This window comes from Rhinopithecus roxellana, chromosome 6 (genome assembly GCF_007565055.1).
Source record: "Rhinopithecus roxellana isolate Shanxi Qingling chromosome 6, ASM756505v1, whole genome shotgun sequence".
NCBI lineage: Eukaryota > Metazoa > Chordata > Mammalia > Primates > Cercopithecidae > Rhinopithecus > Rhinopithecus roxellana.
The window spans coordinates 117400191-117420649 of record NC_044554.1 but is presented as its reverse complement, the minus strand read 5'-3'; the positions used below and the strand labels follow the sequence as shown (position 1 = coordinate 117420649).

General features: G+C 33.6%; 2 protein-coding genes across 6 annotated transcripts in view; one reads left to right on the top strand and one right to left on the bottom strand.

The window, feature by feature from the left end:
• Positions 1-10625, top strand: part of SLC25A40 (solute carrier family 25 member 40) — a 56542-nt gene extending 45917 nt beyond the window's left edge. For 2 of the 4 annotated variants that reach the window (XR_748761.2, XR_004057973.1), the window contains 5 exons: positions 289-398; positions 2417-2498; positions 7385-7465; positions 7830-7998; positions 10258-10625. Coding sequence is in view for 1 of the 4 variants with exons in the window: in XM_010370653.2 (XP_010368955.1) it covers positions 289-398; positions 2417-2498; positions 7385-7465; positions 7830-7942 (386 nt within the window). In the remaining 3 variants the exon portion in view is untranslated. Of the gene's footprint in view, positions 1-288; positions 399-2416; positions 2499-7384; positions 7466-7829 lie in introns of all 4 variants that reach the window. The other 2 variants (XR_004057974.1, XM_010370653.2) reach the window with 2 other exon arrangements.
• A 1214-nt stretch (positions 10626-11839) lies between these two features.
• RUNDC3B (RUN domain containing 3B) overlaps positions 11840-20459 on the bottom strand; it is a 198651-nt gene continuing 190031 nt past the window's right edge. For both annotated transcript variants that reach the window (XM_010370648.2, XM_010370649.2), the window contains one exon: positions 11840-14241. In XM_010370648.2, the coding sequence (XP_010368950.1) occupies positions 14096-14241 (146 nt within the window). In that variant the 3' untranslated portion in view covers positions 11840-14095. The remainder of the gene's footprint in view (positions 14242-20459) is intronic.

The window sequence follows — 20459 nt, the reverse complement described above, 5'->3', positions numbered from 1 at the left end:
AGATTGGCCTTTACTTTTTTCCTTTGTACTGTTGTCCTTGTCAGGCTTTGGAATTATAGTCATACTTCATTGATGCATAGTTTTTTTTTTGTTTATAGGACTGCTAGAATATTACTGAGAATTTTGCTTTTAATAAAGAAATCCCACCCTAGTGGGTGTCTAAGCAGAAAGCAAGGTGTGTCAAAGTTAGAATTTGTCTATCCCCTGAATATATAACCTCATAACTCTTTTATTAAAGTCCACATTTTGTTTCTAAATGTGTGTTCATTTCATTCTCTGTTTTTATAGCAATGTACTGGTATAACTATGAAATTTTAAAGAAGTGGTTATGTGAGAAGTCTGGTTTATATGAGCCAACATTTATGATCAACTTTACTTCAGGGGCATTGTCTGGTTCCGTAAGTTTATTCTTTTGTTGTTAATATTCCAGAAAAATAATTGTTGTATTAAAACAAAACAAAATATTATATAACAGCTCATGTATATTGAGATCCACTTTGGCTGCACTGCTTGAAAGTTTTTCTAAATATTTTCCATCTATTTTAAGGAAACAAATTATTAGTAAATAAAATAATTTAAACATACTGTATTTGTTTTTATGTTGCAAAAACATTTTTCTGAGAAACTTTTGAATTTGTTAGATCATTACAGTTACAATATTTTAGAGTTTTATTATTTAGAGCATTTTGTAATTTTGCTCTGATTACGTAATATTTCATGCAGTGTCATCTCATATGCATTAAGCACTTCTAGCCTCTGCTGCTGATTCCTGTTTCTTTGGAAACATTTTGTCCTGCTAAAGTACTTTTTAAAAGAATTTGAACAAAAATTACAGTCAGAAGGAAGGAATCTTAAGTTACCATTTTTTGGGTAATAGTTTATCTTTTTCCACACCTCCTTGTAGAATGATGTGAAAGTCCTGTAGTAGACTTTCATTATGCAGATTTATATCACCCTGACATTGGTAATAGTTTTTTTTATACCCACATATTTCCAAAAATGAATTTGTAATAACTTATAGTGAGACAATAACACACTGGAACCACAAAAAAACAATAGTGAAGGAGCAGAGTGAAGTGATGGAGACTTGCAAAAAAAATTGTAATAATCTATCAGAAAATCTGGGCCAAGGAAGCCACGTAGTTGACTTTAAAACTTAAATATAAATATTCCCAGTCTAAAATCTTTCAAATTAATCCTAGTGGATTATAAGCCTATTGAATAAAAAAAGCAATTAGTATTGTTGAATAATGGCTTTAGGGTATTTACCAGTTTTGCAGAAATACAAAGGAGAGTCCTCTATTGTACTATTTCTATGTAACCTAGAAAATCTATTTTTTTAGGATTTTTTAAATGATCTAGAAAATTGCTGCATTTTGACAGTTTTCAAATAATGTTTTGTCTCTACAACAGAAAAAACATCTGAATGTGAATATCCAGGCTTTCTGTCAGAAAATAGAACAGCCTAAACCACCTTATTTTAGAAAGAGTTTCAAAAATGGCTTACGTAACATTGTAGCCACTACATGATAGATAATGAAGATGGAGAAAAATCGTTGTTTTTACCTTACCTGAAATCTTCGAAGCTGATTTCAAGAACGTAAATCAACAAATTGTTGGGTTGAAATAAAATATAAGTGATTTTAAAGGGGCATTTTATGACCATATTGGCCTAATGTGAGCTGGGAAGCAACAATACATGCCAGTTTTAACCTTGTATGGCTGTTGTATCAAATATTGTGATAACATATTTAAAAGAATTAAGTTATTAAAAAAACTCAAAGCATTGTGGAAATAAATGTAAATTATTTTGAGAAAAGTTATTTGAAATGTGATTTGCATCCAGCTTTTATCATTAATAGGAAAAAATCTAATTTGTAAACCATTGTAACTATATTTTAATATGTAAACATTTACATAACTATCTATTTTAAAAGGTTTATAGAGCTAAAAGTTCAAAATTCATTTTCTTTGTTCAAATTTAAGTTTTTATTCTATTTTAAAAGCATTTGCTGGAAATTTTAAAATGCTTACTAGATACTTGAGAATTTTTGCCTTGACATATGTGTTGTACCTTCTTGTGATGTAAAGGAATAATAAAACACAAAGGAGCATGAGAAATTGTAAATGCTGGTAGTGGAGTCAGAGAGGTTTGGTTGGAATTGTGGCTCTGCAGCTAGTAGCTATGTGACCTCGGGAAAGTAAGGGAATTTTTCTGAGGAGTTTTACTTTTGAGTATAGTGAGAAATGCATATCTGTTTGCTTTAATGAAAACTTAAAAGATACACATATTATTTCATTTTAAATTTGTTATTTTCATTATTATTCTTATTAAATAATGTACTAATTAGAAGAATGTAAAAATATTTTAGGAAAAATTAAAAGGTTGATGGAAATTAATTTTACTTTCTGATAGTTTGCAGCTGTTGCAACTTTACCATTTGATGTAGTAAAAACACAAAAGCAGACACAACTTTGGACATATGAAAGTCATAAAAGTAAGTTTAATAAATTTAAAGCATTTTTTTGTTTTTCCTTCCAGATATTGTAGGAATATCTAAAATAAGGAAAACAAGATTTTTTTCTTCTGCATTATTCTTTGTGTATTTTACTGAAAGTAATATACTGTTAGAATGGAATACCTAGAAAATCTCTAAACAAAAACAAAAAATTTAAGAAAATGTAAAGTCTAATGTTTCTTGAATGCCATCAGTTAAGTCTCATACCTGCGATAAAGAAGAAATAATCTTTGTCGTTTAAAAGCTAAGTTGTTTTATGATGTCTTTTCCTACAGTTTGTTTTCAGATCTATTTCAAATTATTATTTTTATTGTCTTCATAAGTCTTTGAAATAAACCAGTAAGATAAATCTAGACAAATCAGGATAAAGGATAGGAAATTACCGGGAAACTGTTTTTCTTTTTCTTTTTGATAGTGTGTGTGTGTATATATATATATATATATATATGTATGTATATATATATATATCTGTATATGAAAGCGTTATCAGATGTTTTTTCATTATTACATGATCCCATGGTTTTGTTAACATGGTAATATGACATTTAAAGATTTTTACTGTATACCTTTGCATTTCTGGGATAACCCAACCTAATCATAAAAACCATCTATTTTTATTTCTTCATAACCTGTAATTTCTTCTAGAACAAAAGTGTACTCCTATTTGCTTCTACTAGGATCCCTCTGTTATTTATTCCCTTTAGAAAGTGTAGCAAACCCATGGGAAATTATCTATTACAAAATTATGTAAGTCTTGTGATAAGACTATTACAATGTAAATAAAAATTCTTCTACCCATGATTATAATAGTTTGCATAAAAGGTAAAATAGGTGTAATGTTGAAAGAAGCTGGTTACAGACCTCTACAAATGAATCTGATGGATATTGGTGACATCCTTTTTTTTTTTTTTACCTGTCAAATACCTACTCTCCTCTTATATTAGAAGCTAATGAAAACCTGGGAGGTAATCAGAGTTTTATTATATTAGGGTTCTCCCGCTTCCCTGTTTTAGGCATGAGCCTTCTAGAAACCCAAGCCCTATCTGTCCTCCTTTGACGGTTCAAAATTACTTTGTTTCATTCTTCTTTTCTTATCAGAATTTCTATTTCCCCTCTTAAGTATAATATTTAATATAGTAGGATTTCACCAGTTTCTCTTTGGTGTAATTTAGCATAAATGGCTAATGACTGGGGCATTGAGGTAGTGGTGGTCATGGTGGTTGATAAGGGAAAAGATGGGAATCTGTACAGGTAGATTCTAATGCACACTAAAGTTTAGGAGCCACTTACGTTGGTAACTAATCATTGGAGTCACCTGAGGTGCTTATTTAGTATACCTAAAGCTGGACGTCACCCTCAATAGACTCTGATTTAATGACTCTGAGGTGGAACTCTAGCTTGTATATTTTGAAAATGATCCCTAAGTGATTGTGATGTATATCTTCATTGAGACTGGCACCAGGGAGCCATATTTCTTTATTAGATTTAACTCTTACCTATCACCGGTTTTTTCTAATTAATGTTTCCTCATTTAAACCTAAAAGGAAAAATCTTAAGAGTTGGGTTTTAATTTTCCATGATTATCATTGTAAATTTTAATTTGTTAGTGTACTTCAGCTATGAACCAGTTACTTAAAGGTTTACTAAGATAATATTTCAGTTGAAATTACACTTGCAATTTGAGTGATAATCAGCCCATACTTACTATTTGCATTTACATTATTTATCCCCAAGAAGTAACTCAGCTCCATTTAGAAGTGACTTCCTTCATTCCACAGCTCAACTATACCAAATCCCTTCTCTCTAAGCAAAAAAGAAAATATGAAGTGTTGCATCTGTCATACTATAGAATGATAGTTCCATGCAAGTATATGATCTGTCAGCCTACTTTGACCACTTCTTCCATTCTTCATTCATTAGTCAATTACTGAGTGCCTATACTGTGTCAGGCACCATGCTGGTATATACAGATAAATGAGACAATTACCCAAATCCTCAAAGATCCCATAATCTGCTGGAACAGAGGCTGCATTCAGAAGCACGTTAGCATGTAGTAAGTGCCATATCCTATAACAGAGATAACTTTTACCTAATTTATGAGTGTGTCATATATTATTAATTTTTAAAAATTTAATCTCTGGTTTTAGCTGTTTAAACCTGGCCCAAATGTACTTATTTCCAGAAGTTAAACTACTTCTCTGAACACATTTAATATTTTTAAAACACTATTCTTAACTGGACAATAGAACTATAGAAAAACACTACTCAAGCAATATTTAATTTTTAAACATTTTAAAATTAAAATGTTTAATAGATTTAATAAATAGTACATTGGTTTTAATATTTAAGGCAATATTTTTCTGTATTTCAATATTTGTTATATTTCTATTTTAAAATAGAAATGATTCATTATGAAATGGTTATACTTGCCAAATAAACTTATTTAAAATGTTCAATTTTAGTAATCCTAAGGAACAGCAGTGAGAGAACATTTTATATAAATTAGACTGTTGGGGAGGATGTAGCTCACTGGGAACTTTATGCCATGATGGTAAGAATATTTGACACAGCTACTTTGGAAAACAATCTGGCAGTAGCAAGGAGTCCATTCTGAGTTATCAGTTCCACTCCTAGATATGTGCCCTAGAGAAATTTTTGCACATGTACAAGGATATCCAAGGCAAGATTTTTAAAAACAGCAAAAAGTTAGAAATCACCTAAATGTCCCTTTACAGGAAAATGGATAAATCATTATAAGCCATATAATGCAATACCATGCAGCAATTAAAATGAATAAAATATAGCTGCACTTACCAACCTAGATAATTCTGAAAGCACATTGCAGAAGTCAGTGTGCAGTGTGATATCATTTATATAAAGTTTAAAAGGAGGATAAAGAAAAGTATACATTGTTCTGTACATTCCAGATGTATACAAAGAAGAGTATACATCTGGATATGTTTAGATGTAAACATTTAAACAAATGCATGAGAAAGATGAAAAAAGACGAGAGTGATTACCTTTGAGAAGGAGGAAAAATACAATTGGGGAGGAATATATAGGGGGCTTCAACTGGATCTGTAAGAGTTATTACGATATAGTAAATTTGGATGTTCAGTAAATGAGCATTTATTTTCTCTATGCTTGAAATATTTAATAATAAAAGTGTTTCTTTACAATGCAAGAATTTGCTTATTACCTGTAGGAGTAGCCCTTTAATGTTTAAATGTTAGGCAGGAGACACTTCTAAGGTTCCACTAGAACTTGGCTTACCTTCAGTTGATACTTTTTGTTATTCTCTTAATTTCACCTTCCTGTTAAAATAGCAACTAGTTTGGGGCATGAGTTCTACAAGATTAGAAACACCTGCTGCTTGATCACCATTCTTTGACTAGTTTTTAAAATTTAAATGAAATAATTTAAACATGAAGTGAAAATTGCCAACTTAGAAAGTTCTTGTCATTGACTTTCTTTAGAAAGTTAAATTTCATTCATATTTTGTAATCAGTGTTGGGCTGCTGTAGTTATGTTTATGCTTATACTGTTGCTAGTATAGCTTCTTAAATAAATCATTAAGGCTTCATTTATCTTAGTCCTCATTTATTCATAGTCAGAGATTCTGATATTTTATATAAATGAAATTTGGAGATAATGAATCACACTCCATTAAATGGCAAAATTCTAGAAAGTCATTTTTGAAAGATATCATTTTATCTTAACTTTTATCTTCCAGACTTGCTTAGTGGTACATACTTTAATCTTGTTTAATGATTCGGGGTTGTCTTCCATGTAAACATTGATTTTTGTAGAGTAGCAGCTCTCAAAAGCTAGAGAGGGCAGTATAGGATTGTTTGCCCATCATCCAGCTGGTCTCAAAACAAGACCTTGAAATCTTCATCCTGTTAGCTGTCATCCTGTTAGCTGTTCTTTACATGGTAGTGTACCTGGTTCTTACAATTTTTTTTTTAATCTTACTGCATCTAGTGGTCTGTGGGCCAAGGTAGCTGTTTAGAAAAGGGCGTAAAATGAAAATAAACAAATTTTGTTTACAAACAAGCTTTATGTTTATACTTCAGTGCCATCTACTTTTGCTAAGTTTTAAAAAAATTAGTTTTTTTTAAATTTTCTTCCAGATATTTGAGTGGTTGCAAATAAGTGAGATGTTATTGTTAGCTAAAATAAACCCTTTGAAGGAGAGAGCACCGGTCTAATTTATCTCAAGACTAGCATATCCATTCACAAAGGTAGTAATAACAAGACACTGCTAGGGAGAATGAGCTATTTTCCTCAGAACTCTTTTTAGAAAAAAAAAAAGTTTTAAAACTATTTATAATAAAATGTGAATGAAAAATGGTTGTGAGGACTTTTCTTTGGCATTGGATACCCCATGAAGGTTTCTATACATTTTTTAAGAGATGGGCGTCTCAGTTAAGAGTTCAAGACCAGGCTGGTCTTGAACTCTTAAGCTCAAGAGATCGATCTTCCCATCTCAGCCTCCGAAGTAGCTGTTTATACATCTTTTAAAAATTTCATTATGAGAAGTTTTTAAGACCTAGAAAAAAGTTTTAAAAATACTACCATCATGTTTAAGAAACAAGCATTATCAACTCAGGAGAAACCCTCAGTATATTTCTCCTTAATTGCATCCCGTCCTATACATCTTTAAATATACAGCCCTTTTCTGTTTTTTATTTTTAACGAATCTATTAAAAATAAAACTTAAAGTAGCTTTTTAGGTAAACAAACCTTTTATGGTAATGAAATGATATATCCCCAAGGGCCATGAACACTACTTTGTGTTATCTGTATTAGGAATTATTAAATTGTTATTTATAATAGCATTATTTCTTTATTTTAACATTTAGTTTCTATGCCTTTGCATATGTCAACCTGGGTTATAATGAAGAACATTGTTGCTAAAAATGGATTTTCTGGATTATTTTCAGGTAAAAATACTTGCTTTACCGAATCATTGAATAGAATGATTACTTTTAAACCTATCTCCTTCTAAAATTAACTTATAGGAGGAAGTTATAGGTAACATACTATGTTTATTTTCTCCTAAATATCTGTATTATAAATTAAAATAAATGTTAAATAACAGATTTACTATCAATAAGATAAAAATTTCTCTATAATGTAATATGGATTGAAGTGAGGTTGTTGGAGGTGCGCAGTCTTTTCTACCAATTTATGGATTTTAACATATTCATTTAATTTGAACATTATCAGAATAAAGCCAAAAAATTATATTTTTAAAAATAAGGTAAGAAAAAAATATTTGTTTTGATTATTCCTATTCTTTTTCAGGCCTAATTCCTCGCTTAATTAAAATTGCTCCTGCTTGTGCCATTATGATCAGCACATATGAATTTGGAAAGGCTTTTTTCCAGAAACAAAATGTTCGAAGGCAGCAGTGCTAGTGATGCTGTTTCAACTTGAAACAACAACTATAACCAAAGAAGATGGAGACTCTTAGGCAAGAATGTTTTTCACCATTATTCTCTTACAATGATTTTATGTCTTTCTTTCCTATAATTTAAATAAATGATTTCAGCTCTACCTCTAAACCATAATTTTAAAATAAATTTTATCCTATTTTTGGTGATACAGAAAAAGATAATTCTAGAAATCACCACCATTGAGCATTCTTGTAAAAATAAGACAAATTACTCCTTAGCATCAAAAGCAGTCTCTGAGAGTTTAATATTATATGTTTCAGTATAACATAATCTTACTGGGAGTGTGTCAGATACACAAGAACTTTTTGAATTTTGTGCTGAATGATGTACATAGTCTAGAAGAAAAAAGCCCAAGTCTTGTGCACATTTAAATCATGGTCATAGGTATTTCTGTATTTCAGTAAAGTAGGTAAGGCAGTCGTTAAATAGCATTGTTGACATTGACCAAATATTGCCTGTTTCCTTTAATTCAAATGCATTAGGTTCCCGCCTCCCCCACCCTCCCCGCCATGTTGCTGTTTTAAGGCTTCACATGTATTAAGATTTCTCTGATCAAAATTGTGGCTGTTCTTCTTATGAACCATAATATAATCATTTGTGTGATGTACATTGTGCCATTTTTGATGACTAAATGTCTATATTTCTGCTGTTCCTGTAAGAGAGGGAGTTTTTTACTGATAGTAGCAGATGTTCACTTCAGCCAAACTTGGGTGTTCAGTGGTAAATCATATAGTATTTAGACTGGTAAAATTAGTTTGCACACAGGAATAGCCTCTGATTTTTAGCCATCTTGTAATCCAAGTATCATTGTTCACGGAATTCTCTAGGTCATTTTTATTGTCTTGTTCTAACAAGACATTATTGCTACGATAATAGTTACAAAATATTTCTAAAATATCCTTTGATTTTTACACTAAGTATGGTAGAGTAAGACGCTAAACAAGAAGCTATTTCCTTGAAGACATTGCTTTCAGTCACTGTACATGTCTAAATAATTTAGCTTATCATTCATTGCATGTAGGAATGAGATAAGAAAGGATATGATGGCAGGAAAAGAAATGCTATTCATTTTTTGTACTTTAGTTTTATTTGCTTAGGATTTATATCCTTTAAAAAGAAAACAGCACTTTATTGCAGTCTTTATTTTAGGAAAATGTGAAGCATTTTTTTTCCTCTCCTAAAATGAATAGATGACAAGTCTTCAGTGCTGGTAGAGGAACTAATTGATTTTGTACTATAGTAGGAAAGTATAACACCAGAAATAAAGTATATAGGGTTTGCATATAATCTTCTGTGTTCATTTTATCCTATGTTGATTTACCTTAAATTTGCAACATACCCATATAAATATTCATGACTTTCTTAATTTCATTAAAATATTTATGCCTTCTTAAAAATCATCACTGTGCTTCTAAATATTTTTATATAAAATCATTGTATAATGCTGTACTGTGATATATATATGAAAGTTTATCTTGAACAGTGCTCTTTAACAATATTAAATTTAAATTTATCTTGGTTTTGCTATGCTTATGGATAATTCATAGAAAAAAAGCAGAAAAACTTAATACGGTTCCCAAAAGGCAGTTACATATTTCAGTTTAATATTACCTAGGAGTATGAGAAAGATTTCCATGTCTCCTACCCCTCACTGCACTTAGGAAAATTCTTACTTATGAATAAAGTAATATAAGTAAATCTAAATGCCTAGTAGTTTTTCTAACACATATTACATGCAATGTATCTGGATGAAAAGAAGGCTAAATTGAAGCTTTCTTTATACTTAAGAGGTAAAGAAACATTGATACTTTTAGAATTCTGAACCAAAAAAGGTTCAGAGTTTTGCCATAATAATAACTTAATTTGTATTAAAATAGTACCTAGAAAAATTCAGTCCATAGAATAGCTAAAATTTTAATTTGCTTCCAGAGTTTTGTCTCATAAAATAATTGAACCATAATTGGCACGATGAATATTCCCAAGTTTTACTTCAGTATACAAATTTAACTCTCAGCCATATGGGCTTTCCAGACTTTTCAATACATATGTTGCAGGAATTGCAATATTTGTAAACATGCACCACAACATTGTTCTTGGTGATGTTTCTAAAACAGCTTTTATTCTATTAACGTTAAATTTTCTAACATAAACATTTAGTTGATTAAATGTAAAATTTTAAGAAGGAACATCTTTAATTTTAAATATTAGATGATTGCAACCTTTAATGTAGTACGTTTGACTTTTTTAAAAAGGCAATTTTTTTCTTCTTTTTCTAGGAAAACTATTCACGATGGTTATTTAACTGCATGTGTTTTTTACAATTTTCCCTCTTGGAACAACATATACTGGAGTCTGTCAAAGGGTGCAGGGTGGGAGGAGGGAGAGGGACAGGAAAAATAACTAATGGATACTAGGCTTAATACCTGGGTGATGAAATAATCTGTACAATAAACTCCCATGACACACAACTTTACCTATATACAAACCTGCACATGTACCCCTGAACTTAAAATTAAAAATAAATTCTTCCCTCTTTTTGTCTTGGGCACAAGTGTTTGGGATGTGGACAAGTTTATTGTATCCCTTTTGAATTTTCTTCTAAGATGAACTTTTTAAATAAAAGATTACTGCTTTTATAGTTTAATCTGTCAACATTTATTGGGACATTTTTTGTAGTAGGCAGTGTAAAAAAAAAGCACTGGAGACATTTCAGATATTGTTACTGGCCACAGGAGGTTTCAGAGCTATGACTGATTGCTAGAAGCATGCAAAGGGAGTCATGGGAAATATGGGGAGTTGTTCACTCAGCCTGGGGGCAGAGAAGGGGAGTGGTCAGGAAACCTAAGAGTTGGACTGACAGGCAATCCAATTAGTAGTAAATATGCAGGGAAGTGGGAGTCTCAGTAAGGCAGTGGAATTTAGTCCATATGGCTTGAACAAAATGTATACATGGAAATGTGGTAAGAGATCAGACTGGAAATGTAGTCAAAGGCCTTGTGTGCTAAAGGAGGAACAAGAAGGCCGTGGGAAACCTAGGAAAAACTTTACGGCACAGTTGTAACAGTTAGACTTGGGTTTTGGAAAGATAACTAGCAGTATGGAAAATGGGGCTTATGATAAGGTGATCTGTGTTAGAAATCTAAAAGTTTTGGTTTGTATTAAAATACACTTTTTAAATGTACCATAATGAAAAAGAGGTAATTTTATCTTCCCTTTCCTGTCATCAGTTAAAATGACAAATGCTAAAACCAAATCGAAGCTGCTTTGCTTTCAGAAGAGCAGAATGAACCACAGTCTTGTGACGCTTAAGCGGTAATCCAATATGTTTAGCAAAATCTGGACATTTCATCTAATGATAGGAACTTTAACAAAGCAGTTTTCTAAGTTGCAAATTTGGGACACATTTATAACCACTTAAAAATTTAACAACTTATGATTTACTTTTTCTGCCAGTCATAATTAGTAGCTTGCATTTAGCATTTATCTCTTTAGAACTTTTATATATGATTTTATTTAATGCTTACATCATCCTGATGCCATCTCATAGGTGCCAAGAAGATAGTGATGATTCTTACAAAGAAAGCAAACATGACTATTTTATAATTAAATCAGTAACACTGCCAGAACCACTACTAAACTGTACTGATTCAATAGATGTGTATTCTAAAGCATATCATGTTACTTTTTAAAAATAGGATATTTAACTTGACGTGAGTTGGAATAAGGATTTCTCCCATTCCATTTTCATGTTAGTATTTTAGGTGTGAAACAATATATATTTACCACATTTGCTGAAACAAAAGTTGAATGTACAAGTTAAATCAGTTAACTTTTTGTCAATCAAAATAAGACCACCAATGCATAGTACAAAATGTTTAATATACATGCAACAAGTATAGTATGCATCAAGGCAACAGAATACACATGGAAATATTGGCGTATATTTTAGCATTCTTTTGGAGGCAAGAGGGGGTGGGTGAACAGTAAACACTACCCAACTAAAATTAAAGATTGAGACATACATTGTTTCTTCATGCAAACAGTAACTACCTTTAGTGTGAAATGAACTGTGTAGAAACCTGATTTTATAACAGCAGATGAATTTTACACCAAGATCTCCAACTAAGGAGGAAAAGTCATGATCCTCAGATGTAATGTTTAAATCTGCATTTAGCAGCATGTTAAGATGCACAAATTATACATTAGACAGATCTGAAAAATTTTACGATTATGGAATCTTGAATTTCCTTCTACATTATAAAAATGTATGTAAAACCATTGTTTAATTACTAAAGGATAATAAATGTTAGTTGAGAGTGGACCATGAATGATAAAGCATTTAAACATTCTGATAGTTCATAGGAAAGCAGCAATAGTGCTCAAGTCCAGGCTAAAATTTTCAAATTTCTCCTTACCCATTTCCTCACTACCTTCTCCCAAAGTTTCCATTGTCCTATTATACCTACCTTCCATCCCCCAAGCTGATGAAAACCTGCTTTGGATACTTCACTCACAATCAGGCATACAGAATTGAGAAATTGAGAACAAAAATGTGTCATTTCTCAAGAATATTTGCATTTCTGCAAGTATTAAAGCCTTAAGCTAAAGGAATAAAGCTCTGAATATGTTCTGGCACATCTAAGGTAACTTATTTTAAGGGCTTCCAGGCCTTTGTCCCCAAAGTGACACTGTTTGACTGTCTTACATATAAGACTTGCCTTGTTACTACTTACTATCTTAAATTCCAAATTATGAGACTAAGCTGTAAATATTGCAGAAAACTACCACACTGCTACATTTCTAACACAAAGAATGAATGTGGTAACGTCGGTTCTTGACTCTTCTCAATAATAATAAACAAAAATACCATATGAAGTCCCCAATAAGTACTGTGGCCTCATCATGTAAACAATGTATAAAATTTCTTTGGCACAGCTAATCATGTTTTCCTCATATTACTTACTATAGAAAATACATGCCATACATTTTTAGTGTGGCGAGATTTTTAAGAATTAATATGGCTGTTTCAAAAATTCCAAAAAAAATAAAAGTACAGATTACAACTTTTTTTTGTTTTAAAAAAAGAAAACTAATTTTACCTGTATATAAGTGTGGGGATTTTTTAACATTTAAATGTTTTAAAATGAGATTATGGTGTGATTAATGCTAGAGGCTATAAAACACACGACACAATTCATTGTTGCACAAACAGGAAAAAGAACCAGCACTGAATATCAGACATATATTAATCAAGTATGATAACTACCCTATTGATCCTTGTTTAAAAGCCTCTCAAATCCTTAACTGAACTTGAACTCTTTCCTGGCAAAACAATTTTTCAACGTTTGTTCTACATTTTGAAATATGTCTAGTATTTGAGGCATACTTGATCATATTTTTAAATTGATAATCTTTTAAGAAAATCTTGGAAAACAGTTTATTCATTTTACCTAAATGGCATAAAATGCTGTAAAATATTTTCCTTGTGGCACTAACAAATTAAGTCAGTAACTACCAAAACAGACACATTCCTATGGAAATTATAAAATGTTAAGTGGAATGTTGAGTTGATACCAAATGGTAAATATTAAATAAAAACTGAATAAGCCACTGTGAGAATGCAGCTGAGAACCTTCCCCTGATATTAAAAACAAGGCATTTAAAGCATAGAACTTAAGAAATTAATGAAAAAATGAAATTAACTTTTTTTTTTTGAAAATCTGAAAGAATGAAAAAATACTTAGCTTAAGTCTCTGGAATAAAACTTTGAAGTCAGTCTCTGGCCACTAAGGTATATTTAAATATATAAAAATCAGCTGAACAATATGTACAATTTGCTATGAACTATTTGGTGGATCTTTGAAAGTTGTTTTGTTTTAAAGCCTATTCCTTTTTGAACTTTCTCAATGACAAATATAAGAATTTTAAAACTGAAAAATGGCAGGATCATTGTTTTTCACTCAAAATCTCTTATCTGGAGTGGATTCTCTCTAAGCAATAGACTTTCAGACATGTACCAGAACAATATAAAATTTCAAAGGTCTTCCCAGCAGTCAAACATATGTAAATTAAACATTTACAACATAAAAACTTTTGGCTTTTACATAAAAATTTTCAGGATGGAGTTAGGCCTGGACTTGTCATCTCTGTTGTAGGACTTGCAAGGTAGTCATTAGATTTTAAGCTTGTTAGAGACTTGTAACTTGCCACTGACGTTAGAGATCCACAGAGGCCAAGTAATGAGGGAGTATCTTCTTTACCTGAAAATTACAATTAAACAGCAAATAATTAATTGCCCTTCAAGAATGATACAAATAAGATCCTAAAACCATTAGAAACTTCCATAGTTTACAAGATATTGCAAATATATGTAACTATTAAGTCAGAGATCTAGATCTCAGTATCTTTGCTTTTTTGGCGGTTTCAACATCACCCTTAAACATTATAAAAGATTATTTGTGCTGCTCATAAAAGTTCTAGATATGGAAGTTTGAGATACCAAGTTTTAAAGCAACAATAAAATATTTACCTTTTTGGAGAACATAGTTATGTCCAGTTAGTAAAAATCTAAACTGAATTAACAGTTAACAGTCCCCAGGCCACAGAAATAACAGGAAATCCGTATTTTGTTACAGCAATATATTAGAAGAAGGTGGAAGCTGGTTGGGATTGCCCCAACTCAATAGGAAAGCTTGATTTGGGGAGACTTTATTCATTTATTAAACATTTATTCAGTATCCACTATGCATCAGGAACCTAATGTTAAGTGTTGAATTTCAGTAGACCCATGAAGGAGGAATGAGTACACCTGTTTTCATGGCTGAGGTCAAACAAGTTCTTTCCAAACTGGGTAAGTTTCAACCTGCAGTCTGCCTCAGTGTGCTGCAGTGTGATGCAACTGGCTATGTGGCTGGCTTGGGGCTATGAAAGGCTAATGTCTCTGAATAATTAGGAGGTTTCCAAAGAAGATGGAAAACTTAGGCTTTACACAGTTATAGAAGTTAAGCTGAGCCAAATATCAGATGTTTCTGAATATTACATATTGTTTTAAACAGCCCTATGAAGTATTCCCATAGTCCTTTGTACTTACCCCACCTTGTCATACTGTATGATAACTGTGGGGCAACTCCTACCTTTATTAGACTGTAATAATATCCTTGAGAAAGGATATGGACATTGTGGTGTTCATTATATCCCCAGTGCCTAGGACACAGCAGATGTTCATCAAGTATCTATATAATTAATGAATGATGAATCAGTGGAACTGCATTTGTACTCAATATAGCTCTTACATTCTTTTTAAATGTGTGACTTTGGGCAAGGCATCTTCTCTGAGCCTGTTTCTTCCCTTTGAAATCGGAACAGATACCAGAAAATAACACGCTATGTCAATTGACTTCACAGTTTTTTTGACCAGTAAAATACAGGAACATGTAATGGTATTAGGAACAGGTATGGAACAGTAGTTGTTACATTCAGATTTAAATTGTTTATCATATTGTTAGGATGAAAAGGTCTGTATGTTTTAAGTATCCTTTTAATGTTTAAGCTTTGAGACTCACTTCAGGCCAAAATCAGCAATCTGGAGTTTTTGCTAAAAGCCCCAGGGACTCAACTGCTTTGGATAGTTTCTTCAAATTTCTACTCAATTACTGACCCTGAAACTTTTTAAAAAATATACTGCTGATTATGTATACATGTATAACTATTAATTGTGGCAAATATATATATGTATGTGTGTGTGTATGTATATATAAAAAACACAGTTTACTATTTTAGCCATTTTAAATGTAGAATTCAGTGGCATGAATTATATTCACACTACTGTGCGGTCATCACCACTATTTCCAAAATTTTTCATCCCTCCAATTTTTTCCCTCAAAATATTGTTTTGTTTATGGAGGACCTTAAAATTTCTACATAGATCTGATGCTTTCTAGCATTGTCATACAAGTGATGTGTGTGTGTGACTTGAGAAATGAGAGGCATTTTGCAATTAAGATCTGTGTTCCCCTTTCTCAGAAGATAATTTACACATAATGCAACAGACAGCATCTGTCTTGTAAATTATGGTAAGAAATCTGTCCAAAATGGGCCAACTTTTAGCTTAATGTTCCTATTAAATAACAAAGGGGGACCTACCCCTGAATCTGCTTCAAAAAAGTAATGGATTTTTTTTTTCTTTTTTACTACAACTCAATATGACAAATTCCTGCCTGAAGAGAGATGGCAAAAGGAGTCAGACATGTTTCCCCTTTAAAGTGGATACCCAGTCATGGACAAATCCTTCTGGGTTTGCCCCTAAATAAAGTGGAGAAGCCCAAATTTTCTGGGACTTTGCAAATAAAAATGAAATCTCCTAAGTAGAGTGCTGAAGCCAGGGTGGCCTTTAATATTAATGCCATCTAATATTATTTATTACAATTTGGATAGAAAATAAAGAGGCTAAGTTTTTTGATATCTTGAGATTTCAAACTCATTCTTATTTTACAAGTACCCAAAATAGCTGAGAGAAGAGAGCTACTCTGGTTTTGACCAAGTGTCAACAACAAAATATTTAACAATATAAACTCTGATAACAGTAACTAATATTTATTGATAACTACAATCCAGGCCCTGTGTTAAGTGCTTTACATGAGTTTCTTAATCATGAAAAATCCCATGAAGATCTGTAAGTATCTTCATTTTGCAGATGGGGAGAAATATGTGGCCAAGAGGGCCATATACATAGTAAGAAGAAATAAATGAAATCAAGTCCTCTGAATTCAGACTACCTTCTTGGTCACACTCTTGTATAGAAGGGAATCCATAAAACCTTTTACATAGGGGATGACATGTTTAGCTTGTATTTTCAATACTTGAAGGCTTCATGAAGCATGATTTTGAAGGATATAAATAAGAAAACGGACACAGGGAAACAAATACGAAGTCTATGGCAGTTGACTGAACTAGTTGGTAGTAGAAGGGATACAGACAATAGAACAGACAGAGAAATCTTAAGAAAGTCAAAGTGGTAGGACTTGGTGATAGCAAAATGTTAGGTGACAGGAGCCATGAATGACTCAGTAGGGTTTTAGACTTGCCAAGAATTCCCTTTTCAAAAAATAAAGTGGGACAACTGGATATCCATGTACAAGAGAATGAAGATGGATCCTTAGCTCACACAGTATGCAAAAATCAACTCAAAATGCATCAAAGACCTGAAAGTAAAAGAGCTGAAATGATAAAATTCTTAGAAGGTAATACAGGTATAAATCTGCATGACCTTTGATTTGGCAAAAATTTCTTAGATATGACACCAAAAGCACAAGTAACCAAAATAAAAACTAGATAAATAGGACTTCATCAAAATTAAAAACTTTGGGAGTCAAAAGACACTAGCAAGAAAGTGGAAACATACCAAAAACGAGAATATATTTGCAAATCACACATAAGGATCTGATATCCAGAATATACATACAGAATTACTACAACTCATCAATACAAGGGATAGCCACGTGATTTTAAAATGGTCAAAGGATTTGAATAAACATTTCTCTAAAGTTGATACATAAATGGCCAATAAGCACATGAAAAGACTCTCGAATGATGGGATGGAGCAAGATGGCCGAATAGGAACAGCTCCAGTCTCCAACTCCCAGCGTGAGCCACACAGAAGACCGGTGATATCTGCATTTTCAACTGAGGTACTGGGTTCATCTCACTAGGGAGTACCAGATAATCGGTGCTGGTCAGCTGCTGCAGCCCGACCAGCGAGAGCTGAAGCAGGGCGAGGCATCACCACACCTGGGAAGCGCAAGGGGGAAGGGAATCCCTTTTCCTAGCCAGGGGAACTGAGACACACAACACCTGGAAAATCGGGTAACTCCCACCCCAATACTGCGCTTTAAGCAACCAGGCACACCAGGAGATTATATCCCACACCTGGCCGGGAGGGTCCCACGGCCACGGAGCCTCCCTCATTGCTAGCACAGCAGTCTGCGACCTAACCGCAAGGCAGCAGCGAGGCTGGGGGATGGGCGCCTGCCATTGCTGAGGCTTAAGTAGGTAAACAAAGCCGCTGGGAAGCTCCAACTGGGTGGAGCTCACAGCAGCTCAAGGAAGCCTGCCTGTCTCTGTAGACTCCACCTCTGGGGACAGGGCACAGCTAAACAACAACAACAACAACAACAAAAAAGCAGTACAAACCGCTATAGACGCAAACGACTCTGTCTGACAGCTTTGAAGAGAGCAGGGGATCTCCCATCACGGAGGTTGAGATCTGAGAAGGGACAGACTGCCTGCTCAAGTGGGCCCCTGACCCTTGAGTAGCCTAACTGGGAGACATCCCCCACTAGGGGCAGACTGACACCCCACACCTCACACGGTGGAGTACATCCCTGAGAGGAAGCTTCCAAAGTAAGAATCAGACAGGTACACTCGCTGTTCAGCAATATTCTATCTTCTGCAGCCTCTGCTGCTGATACCCAGGCAAACAGGGTCTGGAGTGGACCTCAAGCAATCTCCAACAGACCTAAAGCTGAGGGTCCTGTTAGAAGGAAAACTATCAAACAGGAAGGACACCTACACCAAAACCCCATCAGTACGTCACCATGGTCAAATCCTTTGACCATTTTAAAATCAAAGACCAGAGGCAGATAAAACCACAAAGATGGGGAAAAAGCAGGGCAGAAAAGCTGGAAATTCAAAAAACAAGAGTGCATCTCCCCCTGCAAAGGAGCGCAGCTCATCGCCAGCAACGGATCAAAGCTGGACGGAGAATGATTTTTACGAGATGAGAGAAGAAGGCTTCAGTCCATCAAACTTCTCAGAGCTAAAGGAGGAATTACGTACCCAGTGCAAAGAAACTAAAAATCTTGAAAAAAGAATGAAAGAATTCATAGCTAGAGTAATTAATGCAGAGAAGGTCATAAACGAAATGACAGAGATGAAAACCATGACACGAGAAATACGTGACAAATGCACAAGCTTCAGTAACCGACTTCATAAACTGGAAGAAAGAGTATCAGCGATTGAGGATCAAATTAATGAAATGAAGCGAGAAGAGATACCAAAAGAAAAAAGAAGAAAAAGAAATGAACAAAGCCTGTAAGAAGTATGGGATTATGTAAAAAGACCAAATCTACATCTGATTGGGGTGCCTGAAAGTGAGGGGGAAAATGGAACCAAGTTGGAAAACACTCTTCAGGATGTCATCCAGGAGAACTTCCCCAACCTAGTAGGGCAGGCCAACATTCAAATTCAGGAAATACAGAGAACACCACAAAGATACTCCTCGAGAAGAGCAACTCCAAGACACATAATTGCCAGATTCACCAAAGTTGAAATGAAGGAAAGAATCTTAAGGGCAGCCAGAGAGAAAGGTCGGGTTACCCACAAAGGGAAGCCCATCAGACCAACAGCAGATCTCTCGGCAGAAACTCTACAAGCCATAAGAGAGTGGGGGCCAATATTCAACATTCTTAAAGAATTTTAAACCCAGAATTTCATATCCAGCCAAACTAAGTTTCATAAGTGAAGGACAAATAAAATCCTTTACAGATAAGCAAATGCTTAGAGATTTTGTCACCACCAGGCCTGCCTTACAAGAGACCCTGAAGGAAGCACTAAACATGGAAAGGAACAACCGGTACCAGTCATTGCAAAAACATGCCAAAATGTAAAGACCATCGAGGCTAGGAAGAAACTGCATCAACTAACGAGCAGAATAACCAGTCAATATCATAATGGCAGGATCAAGTTCACACATAACAATATTAACCTTAAATGTAAATGGACTGAATGGTCCAATTAAAAGACACAGACTGGCAAATTGGATAAAGAGTCAAGACCCATCAGTCTGCTGTATTCAGGAGGCCCATCTCACATGCAGAGACATACATAGGCTCAAAATAAAGGGATGGAGGAAGATCTGCCAAGCAAATGGAGAACAAAAAAGAGCAGGGGTTGCAATCCTAGTCTCTGATAAAACAGACTTTAAACCATCAAAGATCAAAAGAGACAAAGAAGGGCATTACATAATGGTAAAGGGATCAATTCAACAGGAAGAGCTAACTCTCCTAAATATATATGCACCCAATACAGGAGCACCCAGATTCATAAAGCAAGTCCTTAGAGACTTACAAAGAGACTTAGACTCCCATATAATAATAATGGGAGACTTCAACACCCCACTGTCAACATTAGACAGATCAACGAGACAGAAAGTTAACAAGGATATCCAGGAATTGAACTCATCTCTGCAGCAAGCGGACCTAATAGACATCTATAGAACTCTCCACCCCAAATCAACAGAATATACATTCTTCTCAGCACCACATAACACTTATTCCAAAATTGACCACATAATTGGAAGTAAAGCACTCCTCAGCAAATGTACAAGAACAGAAATTATAACAAACTGTCTCTCACACCACAGTGTAATCAAACTAGAACTCAGGACTAAGAAACTCAATCAAAACCGCTCAACTACATGGAA